Genomic DNA, 24636 nt, shown 5'->3' with positions numbered 1-24636 from the left:
AAATAGTACTCCAAATAGATATTACACGTGCGTTGTTTTTGCGCCGAGGCGTGTTGTGTGAGTTATTTACAAGCCTTTAACTTTACAGTGGTAAATACTGGCAGAGGGTAAGACATCGTTGCACATCGTTGGTCATGTAACTCCAACTAGATATTGTACATTGCGCTATCGGAAAATATAACACCAAAAGATGTTGCACTTATTCTGCTAATGCCCCGTTGTGTATTGTTGCACTCAATTACATGCCTCAGACTTGACAATGGATTATACCCGCTCGGGGACAGACAACGTTGCGCGTTTTAGTATAATTTATACACATATATTGCCATAAACGCTGTTCAATTATTTCCAAAAAGTGCACGATTCATGGTTTCGGCACATATAACTCCAATTAGACATGGCGCATGTGTTGTTTTTGCTCTGAAGCGCATTGTATAGCTCCTTCACATACCTTTAACTTTAACGGAAATCATATCCTTCTGCTAACGTTAACCGGTAATTAAGCGTCCATAGACCGTTTGTACCTGTGGCCTTCTCGACTCGTGTTTGAAGCAAACGCAAAATAGTTCCCGTAATAGATTAAAAACTTGAGATTTAAATTTTTAAACGCATACATATGGTAACTAATTTCATCATAATATCTGATTTCTAATAAGAATCCTTCATCCGTATACAATATCTTTGTAAACAATATTTATTGTATCAATCCTCATTTGATTGACGTGTAATATCTATTGGTACCGTTATTTGTGTCATATCTATATTGAATACAATGACACCCGGATAATGTTTTGGAATTCTTAATCATTAGGATTTTTTAATTGTAGCGATGTCTGATGGTTTTAAGATCAACAAAGCCTATGCAGATAGGTACAACAACTGGCGACAGAAGGAAGAGCTACAAAAATGTATGGGTTTTTATATAATATGGTTGTGTAAATTATAGATTATTTCGGATAGACTTGATTCGGATCAAACATATACTTAATGGATTTAAAATGAACAAGACATTCTTTAAACATTCAGAAATGCATATTAAAGATATCTTCTGCCAATTTGGTATATGTCTCTTCACTATATACCTTTGATCTCAGTGCTCCAGAAAGGATTTGAAAAGGGCAGGTGGGGGGTTGTCAAAAGGGCACATTTGACACGCAGTATTTTGTCAAAAGGGTACTTTCGAGCACGTGGGGTGGGCATTTCTGGAATGCTTCCTGTTGCATGTTAATTTATATCTTTATAATAATTGTTAGAATATAATATTCTCATTATTATTAAACCATTCAAATATTATGTCTACAATGATGAATAAATTAATTACAATCAGGGACCTATACAAACAAAGGGATGAGACACTCACTGAATTGAAGAACAAGCTATCGCGTTGTTACGCAAAAGGGAACGAGACTTGCGACCCAACGAGACTTCGCGCTTCGAGGCAAATTTTAACAGCCGCCATTTTGACAAAGCGAGACCGTGACAAAGCAATCGAGAAATAATAAGAGTACAAATTAACCAAGTGTTGCCAACACAGAAGTATTCATTGCAAAGGTTTGTTGAGTTTGATACATCTTATTGTTTCATTTGTTTTCGACAATGCTTTGTATTTACTTATAAAACAACGGTGGGTATTTTCACCAAATCATGCGTATCATTGTTTACACTTCCATAATCCGAGAAACGTGTGTCGTGGCTTTTTTCAAAAGGCTTGGTCAAATAAAGCTCTATACTATTGTTTTTTGTATTCTTACAAACGTTACATTTCAACGCATTGTGTGATGCTAATTTTATTTGTATTGTTAGCAAATTCATGATTTTAAATGAGCACAAAGGCAATACAATTTAAGTCATTTTTTAATTTTTACCACTATCAGTTTCATCAACATATGTCGTGGCTCTTTTTGAAAGGCTCAGTCAATACTAGCCCTATATTAATCTTATGGGTATCTTTACAAACATTACATTTTAACGCATTGAGTGATGCTAATTTTATTTGTATTATTTACAAATTCATTATTTTGAATGAGCACAAAGGCAATACAATTTTAGTCATTTTTTTATATTTTACCACTTTCAGTTTCATCAACATATGCCGTGGCTATTTTTGAAAGGCTCAGTCAATACTAGCCCTATATTAATCTTATGGGTATCTTTACAAACATTACATTTCAACGCATTGAGTGATGCTAATTTTATTTGTATTATTTGCAGAGGCATAATTTTGTATTAGCTCAAAGATTATACAACTTTAGTCATTTTTTATTTTGTAATCACTATCAGTTTGATCAACATATGTCGTGGCTCTTTTCGAAAGGCTCAGTCAATACTAGCCCTATATTAATCTTATTGGTATCTTTACAAACATTACATTTCAACGTATTGAGTGATGCTAATTTTATTTGTAGTATTTGCAAATTCATGATTTTGAATTAGCACAAAAGCAATACAATTTTAGTCATTTTTTTATTTTTTTACCACTATCAGTTTCATCAACATATGTCGTGGCTCTTTTTTGAAAGGCTCAGTCAATACTAGCCCTATATATATCATGTTGGTGTCTTTACAAACGTTGCATTTCAATGCATTGTGTGGTGCAAATTTAATTTGCATTATTTGCAAAGGCATAATTTTGTGTTAGCTCAAAGATAATACCATTTTAGTCATTTTTTTTATTTTGTAATCACTATCAGTTTGATCAACATATGTCGTGGCTCTTTTCGAAAGGCTCAGTCAATACTAGCCCTATATTAATCTTATGGGTATCTTTACAAACATTACATTTCAACGCATTGTGTGATGCTAATTTTATTTGTATTATTTGCAAAGGCATAATTTTGTATTAGCTCCAAGATGATATAATTTCAGTTATTTTTTAATTTTTTTAGTTAAACGTGTTATCAACATATGTTGAGGCTTTTTTCAATAGACTCCATCAATAGTAGCACTATTTTGATCATGTTGGTATTTTTGCAAATGTTACACTTCAATAAACTGTGTGGTGCACATTTTATTTACATGAATTGCAAAGGCATAATTTTGTATTAGCTCAGAGATTATACAATTTTAGTCATTTTTTTTTTTAACCAGTCTCGGTTTTGAATGTGTATGTCAATGCTCTTTTCAAAAGGCTCGGTCAATAATTGACCTATGATAATCATGTTGGTATCTTTAGATATGTGACACTTCAATGCATTGTGTGTTTCACATTTAATTTGCATTATTTACTAACTCATAACTTTGTATAAGCTAAAGGACAATACACATGTATAACTTTAGTCATTTTTTAATTGTTAGACCGCTTTCAGTTTTGTATACATATGTCATTGCTTTTTGCGTAAGGGCCAAGGCTCTGTAAATACTAGCCCTATATTATTCATGTTGGTATCGTAACCCTTTCAGCGCTGGAATCAAACTTTAAAGGCCTTTGCAAACTGTTTGGACCCAGATGAGACGCCACAGAACGTGGCGTCTCATCAGGATTCAAACTGTTTGCTATTCTGAAAGTATTCTGTGAAAAAAATCTAAGAAAATGCTAATTTTAGAAATTCAGCAGACAACACTTTAGCAGACGACAAATTTCCCAGCATGCTAAGGATTAGCAAATTGTACACTTCAGTGCATTGTGTGGTGTACATTTAATTTGCATTATTTGCAAAGTTCTTGATTTGTATAAGCTCAATGATGATACAATATTAGTCCTTAATCAATTATTTAAAAAAAAACAATTGAGATTAACATTTGTCTCCACTTTTTCTTAGGGATTGATCAATACAAGCTCTATTATTGTTTGTGTTTGTACCAATGTTACATTTCAATGAAATGTATGGTGCATATTTTAAATGCATTTTTTGAAAAAAAAAATTGATGTCTGCATAGGAAATCCTGAGGTGGAATTTTCAATGATATTTGCTAAGAAGAGATTTCATTTCAACAAAAAATGTCATAAAAGTGGAAAGTGTCGTCCTTATTAGCCTGTGCGGACTGCACAGGCTAATCTGGGACGACACTTTACGCACATGCATTATGCCAAGTTTTCTCAAAACACGAGACATATAATCGTTCTCATTCACAGAATGTTTGGCCATTTTTTTTAAAATATAAATTTAATAACTATTATTCTAGAAAAAAAATTAGAAAAATTGCAAAGGTCATATTTCTTTATCATTGGAGAAAACATTTATTCTGAGATATTTTCAAGAGTTTGTTTCCACATTGTTAATGCTTCTATTAAGAATTTCTGAAATGTGTAGATAATTGTTATTCAATTAATGCAAAAAATTGGAATTCTTACATAAATATTTCAATTAATTTTATTAATATGTTGATACAACTAAGTACATTTTTATGTCCATCTGTCTGGTCGTCTGAAATTCCGTCACACTTTGCGTTTAGGTTTTGCGTTAACGTTTCGAAAAATGTGGAAAAAGGTTGCATAGTCTATTAGTCTTCCTATGGTGGCAAGCCATGTTTTCAATAAATGATGGTGACTGTGTAAACATTTTATTAACTGATTTTTAGAATATGTTTTGTTTTATGCTTTTAGAATGCCTAGAAAACGCAAAAGAGGATCCCTTACGGTGAAACGCAAGTACCACTACATAACATCTGAACAGCCAAAGGAAGAAAACCATGTTGCCAGTGAACCCCTGGTGAACATTAAAGCTACAACAGATTCTTCTACCCAGTCAGAAAGTGAAAATGTGCAGTTCACAAGTGATCATAGTTATGCTATTGATGAAGACTCCACATATGAGCTTGACTCCTTCCAGGAGACAAACAATGATAAGCCTGAAGCTGATGTGATGGAATGTAGTTCAGGGCTTCTAGAAATGGAGGTGGAGACGACAACCTTCTCAGACTTTGCTGTGGAACTTAAACTGCAAAATTTTTCATCTCAGTTCGTTGTAAAGGAATTAGAGCAATCAATTCAAATGTTACAGTTGTACGCAAATGACAGTCTGACAGCAATCAAGTTATCGGTTGAAATTAAGAGTGATTTTACGTGCTCTGTCTATGTGCATCGGAAATGCATTCCGAGATCTCACCAAATATGGACTGGACTGCCACAACATATCAATCGCGTTGCTTATGTTCTGGTGTTATAGGAAAGACTGTTAAAATTTGATGTCTGCATAGGAAATCCTGAGGTGGAATTTTCAATTATTTTTTTTTCGCATAGATAGTCGATGTAGGGATATAGATAAATGAAATTAACTAGTTTATATAGATGGAGTTATTAATTTTACTTATAGATTTCTCTCTAAATAAAATGATTGTACTTTATATACTCTAAGGAACCATATCGCTATACATAAACTATAGTTTTGCTTTAGTATAGGTTGTCAACACAGGGATTTTACTTATACTTAACTACAATTAAGTGTAGCATAGGTAGAGGTATATCATACAGCTTTTACATTGTCAGTATTACTCAATTCTATATTTCTAAAAAAAAAAATACGAATGAAAAAACAATGCAAGTATATACTTTATGCAGTTATATGCAGGGATCATATTTTTTTCTTATATGTGTCCTAATTTTATATTAATGTATGTAATTCTTGTTTAAAAAAGTCATTTAATAATTATATTTTTCACTTATGAACTTTGGTACAGACAGGTCACTATGTATTAACAATATTAACATTCTCACGAAAACATGTTTATTCCTTATATTGTAAAAGGAACTTTTTCGAAGTGATGCATGATTTGTATTTACTTCAAAAGCATGCTGTTATTGTAAATGTAATGTAAATGACGATTAGCTTAACATGCTTAAGTCAGAATAAACTTTTATGTTCTATTAACTGCATTTAAATCTTTGTCCATAATTTTGTTAAAACCATTCTACAACACGTTTTATATTCATTTCTTTGAAAATAATTAAAGGAATAAAACACTAAACTCCTTTGTACACACTATTTAGTAGTAACTGTAAATGCCAGATTCAATTGTCTCATCATTATTACACCGTATCATGTGTCCACTGTTTTGGATATCTTACTTGCATGTGCGAGGATTTGATTTATTAATGTTGTTTTTTATATTGATTGTTCGAGATATATATGATAATAAAACGAATAAAACATGAGTATATATATATATATATATATATATATATATATATATATATATATATATATATATATATATATATATATATAGAACTACTAAAACACGAAAACCTTTCTTGTTTTTTGTTTGGTTTGTACGCAAAATGCAGATCTAAAAAAATGCATCCAATATTTATTACCTCGTAAATTCTGTTGATGTTTTTTTATGACATGACCTCGAAATCCTGATACACTTTTATACTCCGCACCACAAACAGGACAAATATAGCACAGCTCTTTCATGCTTGCTTGCGATTTATTGTTTGCCTCATCATCAGTATAATAACCTTATACCAAATCTAAATCTATGTCGTCATCCCATGAAAGGAAATTTTTATGTTTAGAAGACATTTTCAGTAAATTCCATGAATTCCAACGTTCACTATGACTTAAAGGAGTCCAAATAAATATTAAAATGACATTCGAAAATTTGCTGCGTCGGAGGTTAAAAGAACAATTATACATTTTGAGTTGTTTGCACTTAACATGTCTTGATAATGTTGCTATTTTAAACAAAACATGGTAACATTTTAATTCTATTAAAAGACCGGTCTTTTTTACATGCACATACGTGCGATAAACAACGGCAATTTAACCCTGGCGAAACAACCGGCAATTAATATTCATCAAAGAGTCCGATAATTGGGTGCCCATTTGACATACTGCGTAATAATAAGACTAATTAATGATTGATTTTGAGATCAACAACGCAACAATTAAACGAATAGGTACTTGTTTATTTAACATAATATAATTTGAATCCGAAAAAACGTAACGCGTTAAATAAGCGAAATCCCTCGCAATCGATATCGTGTAGCCGCATTATCGCTACACAGGGACCAATCGATCAAGATTATCAAATCTCGCGCACCGGTTTATTATCGCTACACCGGGACCAATCGATCGAGATTAAAGTATAGGTCCCTGATCTCGCGCACCGGTTTATTTTGCGTGCTGTAACGGGATATCGCGAGGTTGCTAATCCCTTTGTTTGTATAGGTCCCTGTTACAATGTAAAAGAGATTTATTAATTATCATATGTAAAAAAAAATAAAAAATTAAAGGGCAGAGGAGAGGAGGGGCTAGGAAGGGCAGGGCAGGGCGCCCTACAATAAAGGCCTAGCTGGAGCTCTGTGATCTTATAATCATAATTATTATAACCCTACATTGTGCTGCAGTGAAAGACAAGTATGGGGATGAAGGAGACAGTGGCTCTTCTTCCTCGGAGACAGAAGATGACGATGCAGAGGTACATTGTGGGTTAAAGAATAACTGAATCAGTTGCCTGGTGCTCACTTGAAAATATGTGGCATCTGCCTCCATTTTTGCCATTTTGTAAAATCTGTCTTCTCTTTTTATAACAAGGAGCCATTTTTTAGCAAGTTCAATTGTGATATTTTTTACAGCTACAAACTCTGAAAGATACAATGGAAACCATAAGTTGTAATAACAATGAACTAAGCCAGGTAAAGAGTGATAAAGACCATCATGCAATAGTGAATAAAGTTCAATATTTGTGTGGCTAAACAACAAAAGATAAAAACAACCAAATAGCATTATGCCAGGTTGCTGACATATATTTAGCATGACATTTATGATTGATGAATAAATCATTTTAAAATATATATAAAATTAAAGTGAATATGAACAAATCTTGGCATTAATGTTATGGCGAAGGAACAGCCTTATTTGGCAAAACTGTAGCAATTCATCAGCATTGCAATTGCTATAAAATCTCTCTGTTATTGTTAAGTTTTAAGGTCCTTCAACGATGACAACCAATTAAAAAAAAACTATTATACATGTAGTACCACTTAAATAAGCTCAACTGTTTTATAGGCTCTTACTGATGAATTGGAGAGGGATTGGCTTCGAACGCTGGCTGCACTAAAGAGCAAAGATCCAAAAATCTATCAAAAAGACTTCAGATTTTTTAATGATGAAAAAGGTATGTTCATCTTAATGCAAGGTGTAGACATGCTATGCTCCTTAGAAATATAAATTGAGTATAAATAAAGTGTAAACACTACTACACAGTATTTTTTACTTTGTGGTGTAGGTAACAAAGGAAATTGTTTAGTTTTTTTCTGACTATCCACAAAAGAGGATTAGATGAACAAAAATGTACCCTTTCCCAAAAATTACAAATGTCGCTTTAAGAAAAAAAGAGTGAAAATCTGTATTTTTGTGGTATATTAATATATGCATTCATAAACATGAGTGACCATTCATGTTTTAACTTAAAAAAAATATTAAAACTGTGTAAATGTGATATGATTTTAAACAGAAACAGTCGATGAGGAAAAAGAAGAGAAGTCAAAGACCAAAAAAGACAAGGATAAACCTATGTACCTGAAAGATTATGAGAGAAAGATTCTTTTAGAGAAAGGAGGGTAAGTAAAGTAGACATATTCATGTTTTTAACTCACCTGAGAATTAAGTTGCAGGCAAATTTGGATATAAGCAAGATTGGGCCTGAAAATTCTTGTAGTACATGTAATAGGTTGGTTTTTTTAAAGAAAGAATATGAAAAAATAATCAGTTGCGGATAGAAACTTGGAAGTTGTGTCAAATCTTCATGGCTTCACCTGCACAGTTTCTCTTTAAGATTTATAAGTGGAGTTAAATATTAACAAGATTCACCCTTTTAAAAACATAATTGTTGAGCAACTGCCCATAGTAAAAAAGCAGAAGCAAAAATGGACATTTTTGAGACAGATGCTTTCTTTTTGTATTCGATCACTAAATTTGCACAGGTTTCCTCCAACCTAATTATTATGCTTTAAGTCATATTTAAGCAAAATTGTGCCAGAACCACTGGAGCTTTTGTCCTCATTTTTATTTTATCTTTACCAATCTTGTACTGTCTTTACCAGAAAATTACATGTGAACCCTCTTTTAATCCTTGTTCTCTTAAAAGTAATTAATCTAAGATTATGATTTTCAATGATTTTTTTACACTGATAAAAAAAAGTATTGGAAATGATCACTTGGTTTTTCTCCAGTATTATCGATGAGACAGAGCAGAAGCCCAGTACCTCTGGGATAGGTTACCAAGAGGAGCAGGAGATGTTGAGGAAAAGGTAAGTCTAATTTATTTTATATAAAGATTTTTTATAACCTGATATTCAATAGAGAATCATATTGAATATCAAGAGAATTTCTTTTATATGATGCAATCCAACCTATTGTTCATGTTTGCGTTGGAAAATATCTCCCTGTTTTCTTTTTTTTTTAACTTTGCACCCTAATTGGAACGCTAGGCCCTTTCCCCAAATGAAGAAAAAAAGCCCTGCAGGGTTAAATTATGAGCACGTGTGTGGATTAAACATCGGTCTGCCACATGTGAGGCAGTAAATAACAATCATTCTGCTTAAGTCATTAAAATTTTGATATTGTTGTAATTTGTTTGTTAACAATAGGACTTGTGCAGTGAGATTTGACATAAAGCATCACTCTGTGAAAACAGAGCTTAATGCATATGCGTAAAGTGTCGCCCCAAATTAGCCTGTACAGTCTGCACTTTTGGTCAAAACTGGATTTTTGGTAAGAAGACACTACCTTTAAACCAAAAAAAACATTAGAGTGCAAAGTGGCGTTCCTGATAAGCCTATGCGGACTGCTCAGGCTAATCTGGGATGACACTTTACGCAATGCGTTAAGCCCCATTTTCACAGAGGGTGACTCAAACGAATACTTAAATAATGCACAAATTATTCCACATCCACAGTGTGGTGGCAGCAGCGGGTGACTTGAGTGATGAGTCTGACTCTGAAGGCTCCCTGAAGCTGCTGAAGCCTCGAGAGAAGACTAGAGCTGAGAAACAGAGGGAGGAGGCCGACTATCTGGAGTGGCTCAAGGGGCAGAGTGAAGGGTTAGGGGTCGAGAAGCAGGTCGGAGTCGAGCTGGTAAGAACGGGTACAAGTACAAGTATACTTTGGGATAAAAAATAACTTTTTAACTAGCTCAGACCTTTATCAACTAGCCCCAGGCGAACGGGAAACTACTTATTTCTATCCCTGATACTAGCACTGATGCATATCGAATTGTACCCACCAGACATGGACGTGTTTTTTATAAAATAACATCAATATTTGCAAAATGGGTTTTCATAAAAAATAAGCAAACTGCACCCCCAACCCCCACCCCACTCTGTCTGTTATTTTTATGCTCCCGAAAATTTTCGGGGAGCATATAGTTGCCAGTTTGAAGTTCCTTACTTCCTTCCGTCACACTTTTGTTACAGTTTCTCATAGGGCCTTAAATATTTTACCTGTCTCTTACATATTTGGCATGTGAAACTTTGCATGGACCTCTACCTTTTGATGAGGTTTGAGGTCACTGGGGTCAAGGTCACCGAGGCTAAAAATAGATTTATCCGTCACAATTTTGTTACATTTTCTCATAGCACCTTCAATATGTTTCCAATCACTTATATATTTGGCATGTAGATACCTTTCATGGACCTCTACCTTTTGATGAGGTTTGAGGTCACTGGGGTCAAGGTCACCGAGGCTAATAATAGATTTTTCCATCACAATTTTGTTACAGTTTCTCATAGCGCCTTCAATATTTTACCATTCTCTTACATATTTTGCATGTAGGTACCTTGCATGGACCTCTACCTTTTCATGAGGTTTAAGGTCACTTGGGTGAAGGTCACAGAGGCTAAAAATAGGTTTTTCTGTCACAATTTTGTTACAGTTTCTCATAGCGCCTTCAATATTTTACCGATCTCTTACATATTTGGCATGTAAGTACCTTGCATGGACCTCTACCTTTTGATAAGGTTTGAAGTCACTGGGATCAAGGTCAAGGTCACTGAGGCTAATACTAAATAATAGATTTTTTAGGTGGTTATTAACACATAGATTGACAAAGCGCATCATCGGGGAGCATCCATCAGTTTCACTGATATTCTTGTTTACATCCAGTTCCTACTACATTTTTGTGGCAGGGATAATCAGTATAGTAAGGTAAAATGGCAAAATGACATGAACATAAAAGAGCTGAGCATGATAAATATCACATTCAATGTTAATATGGCATAACTTATTTTGTGTTTTGGACCACTTTGCAGGAGCCATTGAAGAACTACTGGCAGAGGAAAGACCTCGATGACGGGGAAAAGTTCCTAAAGAACTATATCCTCAACAAGCAGTACATTGACAAGGATGGTGAAGGGTATGTGCATACATGGGACCTACATATGCCTAGCTCTGGGAAAACTCGGCTTAATGCATGTGCATGCATACAGTGTTGTCCCACAGGCAAATCAGTAACGACACTTTCTGCTTTTATTGAATTTTTGTGTGAAGGAGCTTTTTTCTAAACAAAAAACCAGGCTAGTCTGAAAGTGTTGTCTGCACAGGCTAATCTTGGACAACACTTTACACACATTCATTAAACCCTGTTTTGTCAGAACAAGGCTCTTTTATGTCTGGGCCATTTAAAGGGTTTCATTATTACCAGTAAGACTGACACATCACCAGTCTATGTTGACTAAATTATGCCTTAAAATCCCACTGTTTCAAAAGTTTAATGCAAAAGTAAATGTTTATTTATATTTTGGCTTTGAATTTTAAATATATCGTCTATTTAACTGAAATCATAATGATTATTAAACTCTTAATTATACCCCCATTACCATTGGTAATGGGGGCTATATAGGAGTCACTTTGTTGGTCGGTTGGTCAGTTTGTCTGTTGGTTTGTCCTGAAATTTTATCCGATCTTCACCAAACTTAGCCACAAGTTGTATCTTGATGATGTATAGGTCAAGTTTGAATATGGGTCGTGCCGGATCAAAAATTAGGTCACGGGGTCACATAGTGTGTTTTAAACCGAAAGTTTGTCCGGACCATAACTGTGTCATTTATCATTAGATTTTAAAATAACTTGATACATTTGATCACCATCATGGGACGGTGTGTTGTGTGTAAAAAGTACGTCAATATCTCCAAGGTCAAGGTCACACTTGGAGTTCAAGGGTCAAATGCTTGTTTGGGCAATAACTTTATCATTTATTGTGAGATTTTAAAATCATTTAGCAAATTTGTTCACCATCATGGGACGGTGTGTCGCGCGAAAGAATTACGTCCTTATCTCCAAGGTCAATGTCACACTTTGAGTTCAAAGATCAAAAAAGGCCATAAATAACCGTGTCGGGGCAATAATTATGTTGTTCATTGTGAGATTTTAAAATCATTTGGCACATTTGTTCACCATCATTGGACTGTGTGTCCCGCGAAAAAATTACGTTGATATCTCCAAGGTGAAAGTCACACTTTAAGTTAAAAAGTCATAAATGGCCATAAATGAGCTTGTCCGGGCCATAACTATGTTGTTCATTGTGAGATTTTAAAATCATTTGGCACATTTGTTCACCATCATTGGCCGGTGTGTTGCAGGAAAAAATTACGTCCTTATCTCCAAGGTCAAGGTCACTCTTTGAGTTCAAAGGTCAAAAATGGCCATAAATGAGCTTGTCCAGGCCATAAATATGTCACTCATTGTGAGATTTTAAAATGACTCTGTACATTAACTTTGTTCACAGTCATTGGACGGAGTGTCATGCGAAAGAATTCAAGAGTTCATAGGTCAAAATGACCATAAATAATTATGGCATAATAATTCTTAAAAATCACCATAAATTATATTCTCTTGTTTTGTGAAGACAACATGCAAAATAGTCTGTATCAATGCGGCACGTGGGGGTATACGTCACGTCTGTGACAAAGCTCTAGTTTTGAGGGGGCGTAATTGATTCAAGTATGTTGGGTAAACATTTGTTCACATAACTTGCCTCAGTAATGTTACAAATGAGTCCTCTTGTAGTACAGATAAGAACAGTTAAAGAGACTTGTAAACAAAAATTTTGTATACCGGTAAATGTAACTGTCCTATTCTTGTTCCACGTAGGATGCCTACCTATGATGAGATAGTGAATGATGATGATGAGGACCTTTCTGAAGAGGAAGAACTGCTGGTCAAGCAGGCAGACTTCGAGAGGAAGTACAACTTTAGGTTCGAGGAACCAGATGCAGCCGAGGTAAACATCAATAGTAATCTTTGATTACAGACTCAGTCCAGGAAAACGCCTTTATGATATTTTTTGTTTCAAGAAAGTGTCTTTTTAGTGAAAATCCAGTTAAGGCTGCAAGTGTCATTCTTATTTGCCTGTGCAGACTGCACATGCTAATTTTTGAGCGAGGCTCCCTTTTTTCACTTCAACACTTTGAGCAAGATGAATTGTGGTTACATAAACAACTGACTCTGATGACATTTTGATGTTTAAAAGTTGCTGTCAACAGACATAGACTTGTTGACTCCTTGTATTGAGGATGATGTGAACTCATGTCTGTTTGTTACACTTTTAAGAGAATTGTATGCATAACTTATGCTATTTAAGGTATATTAATTCCTCTGTATAGCTGAAGTGTGGCATTCATGAATACTGTAAGCAGAAGATGATGCTTGCTCAGGTCGTCAATACTTGTACTGATTGAAAATGAAAACATGCAACTCGTTTTCTTTGGAATTTGTGTACTTTGTAAAAAAAACACACAAGGACTTAACAGATGCATATACAAATTTTAGAGGATGTGCAGAGCGCTACAAAGGGACCCCGTCCACTACGTGTTTTAGAGGATGTGCAGAGCGCTACAAAGGGACCCCGTCCATTACGTGTTTTACCCTTTTTTCAGTAGATTGTCCAGTGGTTACTGTGTACAAGTGTACTGTTTCTATCTCAGATCAAGTCGTACCCTAGAGACATGGAGGACACAGTTAGAAGGAAGGATACAAAGAGGGCTGAAAAACGCAAGGCCACGCAGGTTGGTAGGGTTACATAGACTGGTCTTAGTTTGCCAGGCAAGATCATAAAACTTGTAGACTGGTCATGGATTTTCTTTTAATTTCAAACTCAGTCCCATCTACCTTTAAAGTATAAGTTGTTATTTGTCTGAATTCACAAGGTCACTATGTGTTCCTTGGAAATTCACACAGAAAATGCATAACTTGCTACATATTATGACATGCAGCATTGGAAGGTATTTGTCACTTCTTTGACAAGCTTTTTGAGCTGTTTGACGGTGACCAATTTATGAAATCACTAATTAAAACAAATCTGAACCCAACATTACTTTTCTAGACTTTTTATGCCCCCCTTCGAAGAAGAGGGGGTATATTGCTTTGCTCATGTCGGTCTGTCGGTCGGTCGGTCCGTCCACCAGGTGGTTGTCAGACGATAACTCAAGAACGCTTGGGCCTAGGATAATGAAACTTCATAGGTAAATTGATCTTGACTCGCAGATGACCCCTATTGATTTTGAGGTCACTAGGTCAAAGTTCAAGGTCACGGTGACCCGAAATAGTAAAATGGTTTTTGACTGATAACTCAAGAACGAATACGCCTAGGATCATGAAACTTCATGGGTAGATTGATCATGACTCGCAGATGACCCCTATTGATTTTTAGGTCACTAGGTCAAAGGTCAAGATCACGGTGACCCGAAATAGTAAAATGGTTTCCGGATGATAACTCAAGAATCAATAAGCCTAGGATCATGAAACTTCATGGGTAGATTGATCATGACTAGCAGATAACCCCTATTGATTTTGAGGTCACTAGGTCAAAGGTCAAGGTCACGGTGACCCGAAATAGTAAAATGGTTTTCGGATGATAACTCAAGAACGCATATGCCTAGGATCATGAAACTTCACAGGTAGATTGATCATGACTCGCAGATGACCCCTATTGATTTTTAGGTCACAAGGTCAAAGGTCAAGGTCACGGTGACCCGAAATAGTAAAATGATTTTCGGATGATAACTCAAGAACGCTTTTGCCTAGGATCTTGACACTTCATAGGTACATTGATCGTGACTCACAGATGACCCCTATTGATTTTCAGGTCACTAGGTCAAAGGTCAAGGTCACAGTGACAAAAAACGTATTCACACAATGGCTGCCATTACAACGGACAGCCCATATGGGGGGCATGCATGTTTTACAAACAGCCCTTGTTCAATTTTTAGTTTATAAAGGGTTATGTATGCCAGTAAATTGCCAATCCAAAATGTCTACATGCATTTATCAATCTTTTTGTTTTAAGGAGCGGAAGAAACTTGAGAAGGAGAGAAAACGAGACGATTTGAAACAGCTGAAGAAGTTGAAACGTCAGGAAATCATGTCCAAGATTGATAAGCTGCGAGCAATTACAGGGAACAAAGCCATGGCTTTCGATGAACAAGAACTAGAAGGCGAATTTGATCCGGCAAAACATGATGAGATGATGCAGGTAATTTGGTGCAATGTTGCAGACCAGTATTTGTGTGGGCCTCTGCCTTTTCATTTTGTAAAATATAGGTTAACGTGTTTGCCCCAAACACAAGTTAAAATGTACATTATTATTATTTTGTGCATACCTTGTAGTTTAATTGTTGCCAAAAATCTTTTCAAAGAGTTAGTAATATATTACACTTTTTTCCCATAATATAGATGTTTTTGTTACATTTAGTTTAATAATTTATACATTTGATATAAAAGGACTGTTTGAAAGTGAACGTTATTTAATACATCCATCTGATTTGTAGTGTTGCTAAACTTAAAAAAAAAGTTGCATATTTAAGATTTGTGAATTACGATATCCAAATCAGCGCTGTATGATATGCAAGTTTGTGAACATCACGGTGATTTTTTAATTTTGACATTTTTAAGAGTTGAGCATGAAACCTTTGGTGTTGCATCTGATTAACATTAATGATCAATCAAATAGTCCTATCTATAGGTATTGAATAAAAATGGAGCAAGACATTTTTTTATGGTAATAGGTTGGTTATAACATTCCTGAAGATGACATGAATTCAAAACCAGTTGAATGTATATGGGCTTTAGACTTTAAAACCTATTAAAATGTGAACATCATACAATTATTTGAATGTTTTATTTGACATTTACAATAATTTAAAATGACAAAACTTATAGTTATTTGTGCAGTGAACAATAATGTGTATCGTTACTTGCGCTTTTGGGGGCAAACTGGTGAGAAATTGAAGTTTTTTCTTCTCTAAATGCAGGCATACTTCTCTAAAATTGGATGTTGGCTTGTAAGTCATATTAATAAATGAGTGTTTCTCTGCAGCAAATAAACCTTACTATGATGTAATGTTTCAGAAATATTTTGATGACCAGTACTATGGTGGTGCAGAGGAGGAAGTCAAGCCAGAAGTCAACATTTCTGATGATGAGTATGACACAGGTACTTGTTAGACAGATTTTATTGTATGGGTATTTCCAAAAGCAATTGTCATTTGTGTTTATTAGCTCATCTGAGGACAACATTCTGATGGTAAGCTTTTGTGATTACCTTTTGTCCGTCATTTGTTCGCTATTGGTCATCCGTCGTCAACATTTACCTTGTTTTACTTTATGGACCCCCATTTATTGTAAAATCTTCAAGAAACTTAGTCAGAACATTTGTCTTAATAATATCTGGACCACATTCAAAACTGGGTTACATATGGTCAAAAGAGGTAATAATAAATGAGGCAATATAAAATTGGTCAAAAAGGAAAAGCCTCTTTAACACTTTAAAAGTCCCATTTATATTCCAATCTTCAAAAAAACAAACAGTCTGTTATAAAACATGGCTGCCAGTAAGCTGGGCAGTTTTCTATTTGCCATCTACTTTTTTCCCCAACATCAAAACTGCTATGATGACAGCACACCCTAGACATGTGGTTTATGTTATGTAAGCTTTGCTAAATAAACTTCACACTCTGTTTTTTTAAACTTACCAAGTATTCTATATTTCTCCGCTCTTCTTATTCAACAAGAAGTTCCTGCTTTTGTTTTTCAGAGAAATGGGATGATTGGGGTCAGGATGACCCCGAGGTGGGTGTGGCAGGGGAATACGAAGGGGGCAGGGCATTGGAAGAACCCAACGTTGAAGACCCAGATTTCTGTGTAGGCGACACTTTATTTACTTGGAACCAAGTGTATTCACAGATTAAGATTGGCAAATTTAGTACGTCTAGTTCTGTGTATTTGATACTTTCAAAATATTTAAAGAAAATTTAACAGATTAGAAAAATGACATTTAGGTGCGTTTTGTTTCCAAAATTTAATCACTGAATTTATATTTCTAAATTGGTAACACTTATTCAGTTCCAAATGTATTCACCTTTTTCCAAATTTACAGCGTTTGTTTCATGCAATAGGCCCTACATTTTCTCATACATAAATTCTGGAGCTCCATATTGGTTGGGGTTTTAAATATGGAAACTTGGTCAAAGCTCAAATGTTACAAACATTCCTATACAGCGTTCTAGATAAGCTGCGTATCAGCGTAATATACGTTTTAGAAATACAAATCAATATACGCTCAATTTATCATTTCCATACGTACATTTAAGCAAGCCAATCTGGACTTACGCAAATAATGTAAATTCTCTGCGTATAGCGTAAACAAAAAATATAAACAGCTGATTGTCTTTCGCCAAAATATGAGACTGGTAATCGTAAAAATTACAGCTAATTTGTGCGCTGGATTGAATAAATAGTTAGCCAGTCGGTATGTAAACTCTGTTTCATCTCTAGCCAGTCGGTATGTAAACTCTGTTTCATCTCGACGCATGGTAAATTTAGTATTGATTTTTTAGCTTGACTATTATGTATGAAATATATATAGTGGAGCAATCCTACTCCCCGGCGTCGGCGTCTGCGTTAGCGTACAAATGTTAAAGTTTTCGTACTACCCCAAATAATTTCTTTGTACCTTGACATATTGCTTTCATATTTTGCATACTTGTTTACCAACATGACCCCAACCTATAAACAAGAGCAGACCACTGTATCAAGCATTTTGACATAATTATGGCTCTTTTACACTTAGATTATTGAACATTTTGCTTAAATTGCCATAACATCTTTATTTATGATCACATTTTATTATTACTTTGACAAAACAACACTTATCTGAATACCACAATGGATTCCACCCAAACAATACCCCACGCCCCTACCCAGAATCCCTACCCCCCATCCCCCCCCCCCAATTTTTTTTTTTTTTTAAACATCATCTTATAAATAAACCCACCACCCCCACATTATTACATCTCACCCCACCCCCCTTTCCTCTACCCCCCCCATTTTTTTTTTTAAACATCATTAATAAATTACCCCACCCCACATTATACCCCCCTCTCACCCCCCCCCCTTTACCCTCCCCCCCCCCCAATTTTTTTTTATTATTTTCCCTTTTTTTATTTTTGAAAGATAGTCTTATAAATTATTGAATATGAACAATTTCTCCATGATGGCTTACGTTATACTGTCAAGCACTCGAATAGTCGAGCGCGCTGTCCTCTGACAGCTCTTGTTTTAACAGACAGTCAAGCGCTTTTGTGTTTATTAAATTACATGAAGAGGTCATCATGGCTTCTTCGAAGCCAAAACAAATTACTTCCCAAAGTAAAATTGATTATATTGAAATATATATATAATTAGTTTTTTACACATTTTATATAAATTTATTAATATTTGACAAAATCGTATAATCTCGCTTTAAACGCTAATAAATCATCTGTTCAAAGATGGCAAAAAGGTTTTCCGTGGCGCACGGTGGTCGAAGCCTATAAACCAAGGCAGTTAAAAAAAAAAAAAAATTTAAGAAACCTACTACTTCCAAGGAATACACATAGTTAATGGATTATTGTGTTTTACATGATTAAAGTAGTGTGTCTGTACCGCGGCTATATTCTTGTTTTACTGTTAGCAAATTACCCTTCAAGCAAGGCAAAATTTGACCATTTACCCCCAAGCTTTGAAAAGTGGGGGTATTTACCCCCATGGGTCAAACATTCTCTATAACGCTGCCTATAGGTTAATGTGTTAATGTTTAAACTGGAGACTGAGTTTATTATGGAGATTGTAGATATGCTACTTTTGCAAGCTTTCAGTTTGATATGTGCAGTGTGCAGATGCTTATCAGGGACAAAACTTTTTTATTATATTTTATTTAAAGGAAATGTCTTATAAAAAATCCAGTAAATTTTGAAAGTGTCGTCCTTGATCTGGGAAGACAGTTTACACATGTCCCCTTTCCTCAGTGCGCAGCTCATATTTAAGATTTGGTATATGTCTTTCCAGATGGATGCTGACTATGACCCTGTGGCTGACATGCAGAGGAAGCAGGATAAGAAGAACAAGAAGAAGAAACACAAACTGGCTCAGGCACTTAATACAAAGAAACCTGTGTTTGATCCAAGTATGTAGATGCAAAATATTCATTTTGACTTAAGGCATTTGAGGGGGGTGATTTTTGCTTTTGTTTAATTTGATAATAGTTGTACTTTGGTTTCCTCAATTGACAGTTAATAAACTTTTGTAAAAAAGTTTTGGTAATTTTTGAGAGAGAAAAATATTTTGAGGTAAAAACATGCCATTTACTAAAGCTACAGGCTAGAAATTCTGGAATCTAGATGGCTGATACTCAATACACCAGTCCTGGCACCAGCTTAACAAATCTCCATGTTTTGGTTAGGATTGTGTGGACATTGGTGGAGTTTTGAGACAAAAGTCGAATGTGGAGACCTTTGGAGTCCTTTGCTAGTTGTTTGGATGAGACTTTTTGTTACAGAAAAATACCATAAAAGCATAATATTAGTTACACTGTAAGTAACTGATGGTGTATGGGGTATACACCCTCAGTTATTTTATACTATACGAGAGAAAAAAGCTTTGCTCTCGTATGGTATGAAATTACTGAGGGTGTATATCCCTAACGATTATATCTCAACCAACTACTCGATTACTAGGGGTGTAAGGAAATTACTCGGGGTGTATGGAAAATACACCATGGGCACGTGACCACTCTAGGCAATCGGATTAAATCAACTTTGTAGGAGGTGAGATATAGTGTCGTCCCAGATCAGCATTTGATCAGCCTGTGTAGACATTTTAAGGACATTTATTAAGTCGGGTTTTCTCTGGAAAAGGCAAAAATGTTGTTTTCAGAGGAGAGGACGTTTGAAGAGTACTTTGACGAGTACTACAAGCTGGATTATGAGGACATCATTGATGACATGCCGTGCAGATTTAAGTACAGGAAGGTCACACCCAACTCATTTGGTCTCACTGTCGACGAGGTAAGCAATGATGCACTTAAAGCTTTGGTGGGCTTTGACAAGAATGTGAGTGTGTTATCAAATGTTGTTTTTTAGAATTAGATGATTTTTATGCCCACGGTAGGGTGGCATATAGCAGTTGAACTGTCCGTCAGTCCGTCCATCCGTCAGTCTGTCAATCCGTCCAAAAACTTTAACATTGACCATAACTTTTGCAATATTGAAAATAGCAACTTGATATTTGGCATGCATGTGTATCTTATGGAGCTGCATATTTTGGGTGGTGAAAGGTCAAGGGCAAGGTCATCCGTTACGGTAAAAAGGTTTTAAAAAAATCCATGGGAAGTAATAAGCTTTCAAGGGAGATAATTTCTATTTAATATCATTTGGCAGGTACAGATCATTTTCACAAGGGAAGTAATATTTTTTAAAGGGATATAATAGAAAAAAATTCATTCAAAGCAGCGCAGTAGGGGGCATTGTGTTTCTGACAAACACATCTCTTGTTTAAAGATATTTTTTATTAGAAACTAAATTATTTCTTTAAAGCCTTGAGATACTTTGGCTTCTTTTAAGGTTGTTAACATGAAAATTTGTGGATTTGCAATATCCGGTCATTTTGTTTGATTTTAAATTAGCGGATTTTTAACCAGGTTTTCCGAAGGAAAAAACTGGTTATTAGATTGGCGAATGCGGGCGGGCTGGCTGGCTGGCTGGCTGGCGGGCTGGCGGAACAAGCTTGTCCGGGCCATAACTATGTCTTCATTGTCAGATTTTAAAATCATTTGGCACATTTGTTCACCATCATTGGGCGGTGTGTCGCGCCAAATAATTACGTCGATATCTCCAAGGTCAAGGTCACACTTTGAGTTCAAAGGTCAAAAATGGCCATAAATGAGCTTGTCCTGGCCATAACTATGTCATTCATTGTGAGATTTTAAAATCATTTGGCACATTTGTTCACGTCATGGTACGGTGTGTCGCACGAAAGAATCACGTCAATATCTCCAATGTCAAGGTTGCCACGACTAAAAATAGATTATTTTTTTTTAAACAAACTTACAAAGGGGGTTAATTTTGTTTGTTCATTTCAAAAGTTCAGTTTGAGTTTTCTCCCTTTATCAGATTTTTTTCTCACAATGAAAACCTGGTTTTGTGACAATTTTGTCCCTTGTTGTTATTATGTCTGATTATGCTTATATAAGACATACAATGCAAACATTTGCGGAATATTTGATTTCGTGATTGAGCAGATCTACGAACATCAACAAAAAATATTGTGTGGTGAAAAATATTGATTTTACAGTATCTGATTGTACAAAAGTTACATGGAGTTCGTAATTTCAGGGAAATAAATTTGAGATTTTACTGTTATTTTTCAGTTTTTAAGTGATATGTATAAAATTGTATAAAGAGGTGGAAAAATGAAGAAATATTTTACTCATGGTGTTACATAATATTTTATTTCAAAAATGGTAATAGAAAATAGTTTTTTCTTTGAACACCATTGAAATTAAATATATTATAACACTTATGCATTTTGCATTAATAAAATTATTCATGACAATATGACAAAGCCCATGATGCAACACACATAAGTATACCATTGCCTTTCTACTTTACAGATCTTGAAAGCACGTGACAAGGAATTGAATGCCTGGGCCTCTGTGAAGAAGATGAGTCAATACAGGTAACTATGGCAACTGATGAGCATCAAATACACACTTGACGCCAATGTATAGGCGTTCCATATCCACCAAACAATTCTTCAATTTGAGACTTTACACATGCATCTTCCCATGTTTTTTTATAGTTAATTATTATGACGGGGAAAAAGTAATGTTTTTCTTTTAAACTCCTATGACAGACATTTTTCTTTTGTACGCATCTACTTTTAATGACATCTCGGCGTTAACCTACCAGTCAATTTTGTTGAATCTTAAAAGGAATGTTCCTTGGTTGGACCACTTTTTAAAAGTTATTCAAAAATATTCCTGACTCTTGTGCAGTTAATTCCTTAGAGCTAAAAATTGTGTCTGTAAAAGTAAAACTATCAAATGACTTCTAAACTCGAGCTTATGGTCACAAGTCTTGTTGGATTTCAGGACTGAAGACGAGGAGCTTGCAGACATTCGATCTTTCACAGCAAAAGGCAGGAACGAAAACAAGAAGAAGCACATCCTCACAAGCGTGTTTCAAACGTGAGTATTTGTGTGTTTACTTTACTTAATATTGTTCTTGTCACAGGCTACAAAGCAACATCTTTGTTGCCGAAAAATTGCTTTCAGTTATTGTGTACATTAAAAAATAAATCGTTTGTCGAGATGGGATTAAATAAATATTTGATAAAATAATGTATGACTGTGCACTTTTTGTATTTTGAGCAGTAACATTCTACATGAAATTAAAGATTCTGCAGAAAAAATCTTGCTGTAAACCAATACTATATTCAACTTATACAGACGTATGTATGAAAGATATCAAGAGTATACAACATAGAAATATGGGTTTGATAGTTGGGGAATGTGTGTCCTTTGTAAAAATTCTATTTGGCTAAGAATGTAACAACGAGCAGAAAACTTGCACAACCATGTGTTTACTTCAAAATTGAGATACGTGTTTCTTTGAAGTACACAATATCATGTAGTGTTGTTATAAATGAAATGGTCCTACTTAAAACAGCCATATATGCAATACTGACATTTTAAATACAACTGTCAATGAATGATGTTATGGAATTAAGGTTTTTATGTCCCCCACCACTATAGTGGGGGACATATTTTTTTTGCCCTGTCTGTTGGTTGGTTTGTTTGTTTGCTCCAACTTTAACATTTTGCCATAACTTTTGCAATATTGAAGATAGCAACTTCATATTTGGCATGCATGTGTATCTCATGGAGCTGCATATTTTGAGTGGTGAAAGGTCAAGGTCATCCTTCATGGTCAAAGGTCAAATATATAGCTTCAAAGCGGCTCAGTAGAGGACATAGTGTTTCTGATAAACACATATCTTGTTAATCAAATATCTTTTTGTTTACAGGGAAGAAGAAAAACAGGAAGAGGTGAAGGCAAAAGATTCCTTAGCAGCTGAAGCATCTGGCAGCAAGAAAAAGAAGAAAAAGAAAGGGAAAAAGAAGAAGCAAGATATTGGTGATGAGACACATCTTGTTGTAGGTGTAACTAATGATGAAGAATCAGGTTCTGTGACGGATAAAGATACAGGATCTTTGGAAAACAGTGTGTCACAGTCTGTCAAAAAGAAGAAAGAGAAACATGGTGCCATCGTTGATTACTCTGAAAATGCTGGGACAGAAGAGGATGGTGCTAAGGTAAACGACAGAGAAATTAGTACAAAGAAAAAGAAGAAAAAGAAAGAGAAGGACTTTGAAAGGGAATCGGTTGATAATGTTTCAAAACTTGAAAAGAAAGAAAAAACTGAAATAGTTGATAATGTTGACAAGCATATACAAAAAGAAAAAAGAGAATTGGTCCAAAATATTGAAAACCTAATTAAGGAAGACAAAAATGAGTCAATTGAAAATGTTAAAAAGCATAAACACAAAAGAAAAAGAGAATTAGTTGAAAATGTTGAAAAACATATTAGGAAAGAAAACAGCGAATCGATTGAACATTTTGACACACATAAACAGAATAAAAAAAGTGAGTCAGTTGACAATGTTGAAAAGCATAAAAATAAAGAAAAGGATCTGTCAGTTATTGAAGCAACTGAAGGCCAAAAGGATAAAGCAGGGAAGAAAAGGAAGTTTGAAGAAATGGCTGGTAATGGAAAGGAAAAACTTTCAAGACGACAGAGGAAAAATAAGAAACGGAAATTGGCTGATAGTCAAGCAAAAGAAATGAAGCTAGTTGCTAATAAACCAGAAGGTGAAAGTGTGAAAATGCCAGTTGAAAGTGTATCTGATAAGAAAAAAGGTGAAGGGCATAAATCATTAAAGAAAAAGAAAAATAAGCAGTGGGGACCGGAAGGGAAGAAGCCACAAATGTCTGAAGAGAGGTTGAAAGCTTATGGTATCAATCCTAAGAAATTTAAGTACATGAAAAGAGAGGAAATGTTTCAGGTGAAACCAAGAAAGGAAAAGAACTTTAAGCAAAATTAAGAAGCGTTTTAATCTTATAGCAATATGTGTTTAAAAGACGCCTTTAGTAAAAAATAAACAGCAGTCAGAAACAAAGTGTGTGAAATTTTGTCGAAGATTAGTGGTTTCACGCGTTGGTCTCCTATATCAGTAGTTTAACTCATTAAAAAATTTTCATCTTCATTTGGGAATAGGGAAAACATTCTGGTCGTTGAAACAATGTTTGGTTGTTGAAAACAAAATGTGTTCGTACACTATTTTGATAGTGAGATGTTTTAATATAAGCTTATTAACATTA

At 34.9% G+C, this 24636-nt stretch overlaps 1 protein-coding gene and 1 long non-coding RNA gene across 2 annotated transcripts in view; both read left to right on the top strand.

Annotated features, from left to right (window-relative positions):
- LOC127855257 (protein KRI1 homolog) overlaps positions 1-24636 on the top strand; it is a 58382-nt gene extending 33746 nt beyond the window's left edge. The window contains exons 2-18 of the mRNA XM_052390698.1: positions 788-908; positions 7292-7362; positions 7953-8061; positions 8401-8506; positions 9119-9196; positions 9844-10021; positions 11194-11297; positions 13034-13163; positions 13867-13947; positions 15228-15413; positions 16289-16373; positions 16974-17080; positions 19265-19382; positions 20132-20262; positions 21867-21931; positions 22347-22442; positions 23282-24636. Of these exons, the coding sequence (XP_052246658.1) occupies positions 830-908; positions 7292-7362; positions 7953-8061; positions 8401-8506; positions 9119-9196; positions 9844-10021; positions 11194-11297; positions 13034-13163; positions 13867-13947; positions 15228-15413; positions 16289-16373; positions 16974-17080; positions 19265-19382; positions 20132-20262; positions 21867-21931; positions 22347-22442; positions 23282-24359 (2802 nt within the window). The 5' untranslated portion in view covers positions 788-829 and the 3' untranslated portion in view covers positions 24360-24636. The remainder of the gene's footprint in view (positions 1-787; positions 909-7291; positions 7363-7952; positions 8062-8400; positions 8507-9118; positions 9197-9843; positions 10022-11193; positions 11298-13033; positions 13164-13866; positions 13948-15227; positions 15414-16288; positions 16374-16973; positions 17081-19264; positions 19383-20131; positions 20263-21866; positions 21932-22346; positions 22443-23281) is intronic.
- On the top strand, positions 1376-5904 carry LOC127855285 (uncharacterized). The gene is made up of 2 exons (XR_008037440.1): positions 1376-1551; positions 4544-5904. It is a non-coding gene; the product is annotated as an uncharacterized LOC127855285 (long non-coding RNA).

The sequence above is a fragment of the Dreissena polymorpha genome, chromosome 13, assembly GCF_020536995.1.
Source record: "Dreissena polymorpha isolate Duluth1 chromosome 13, UMN_Dpol_1.0, whole genome shotgun sequence".
Classification (NCBI taxonomy): domain Eukaryota; kingdom Metazoa; phylum Mollusca; class Bivalvia; order Myida; family Dreissenidae; genus Dreissena; species Dreissena polymorpha.
The sequence above is the reverse complement of the archived record's forward strand: the minus strand, read 5'-3'. Positions and strand labels throughout refer to the sequence as shown.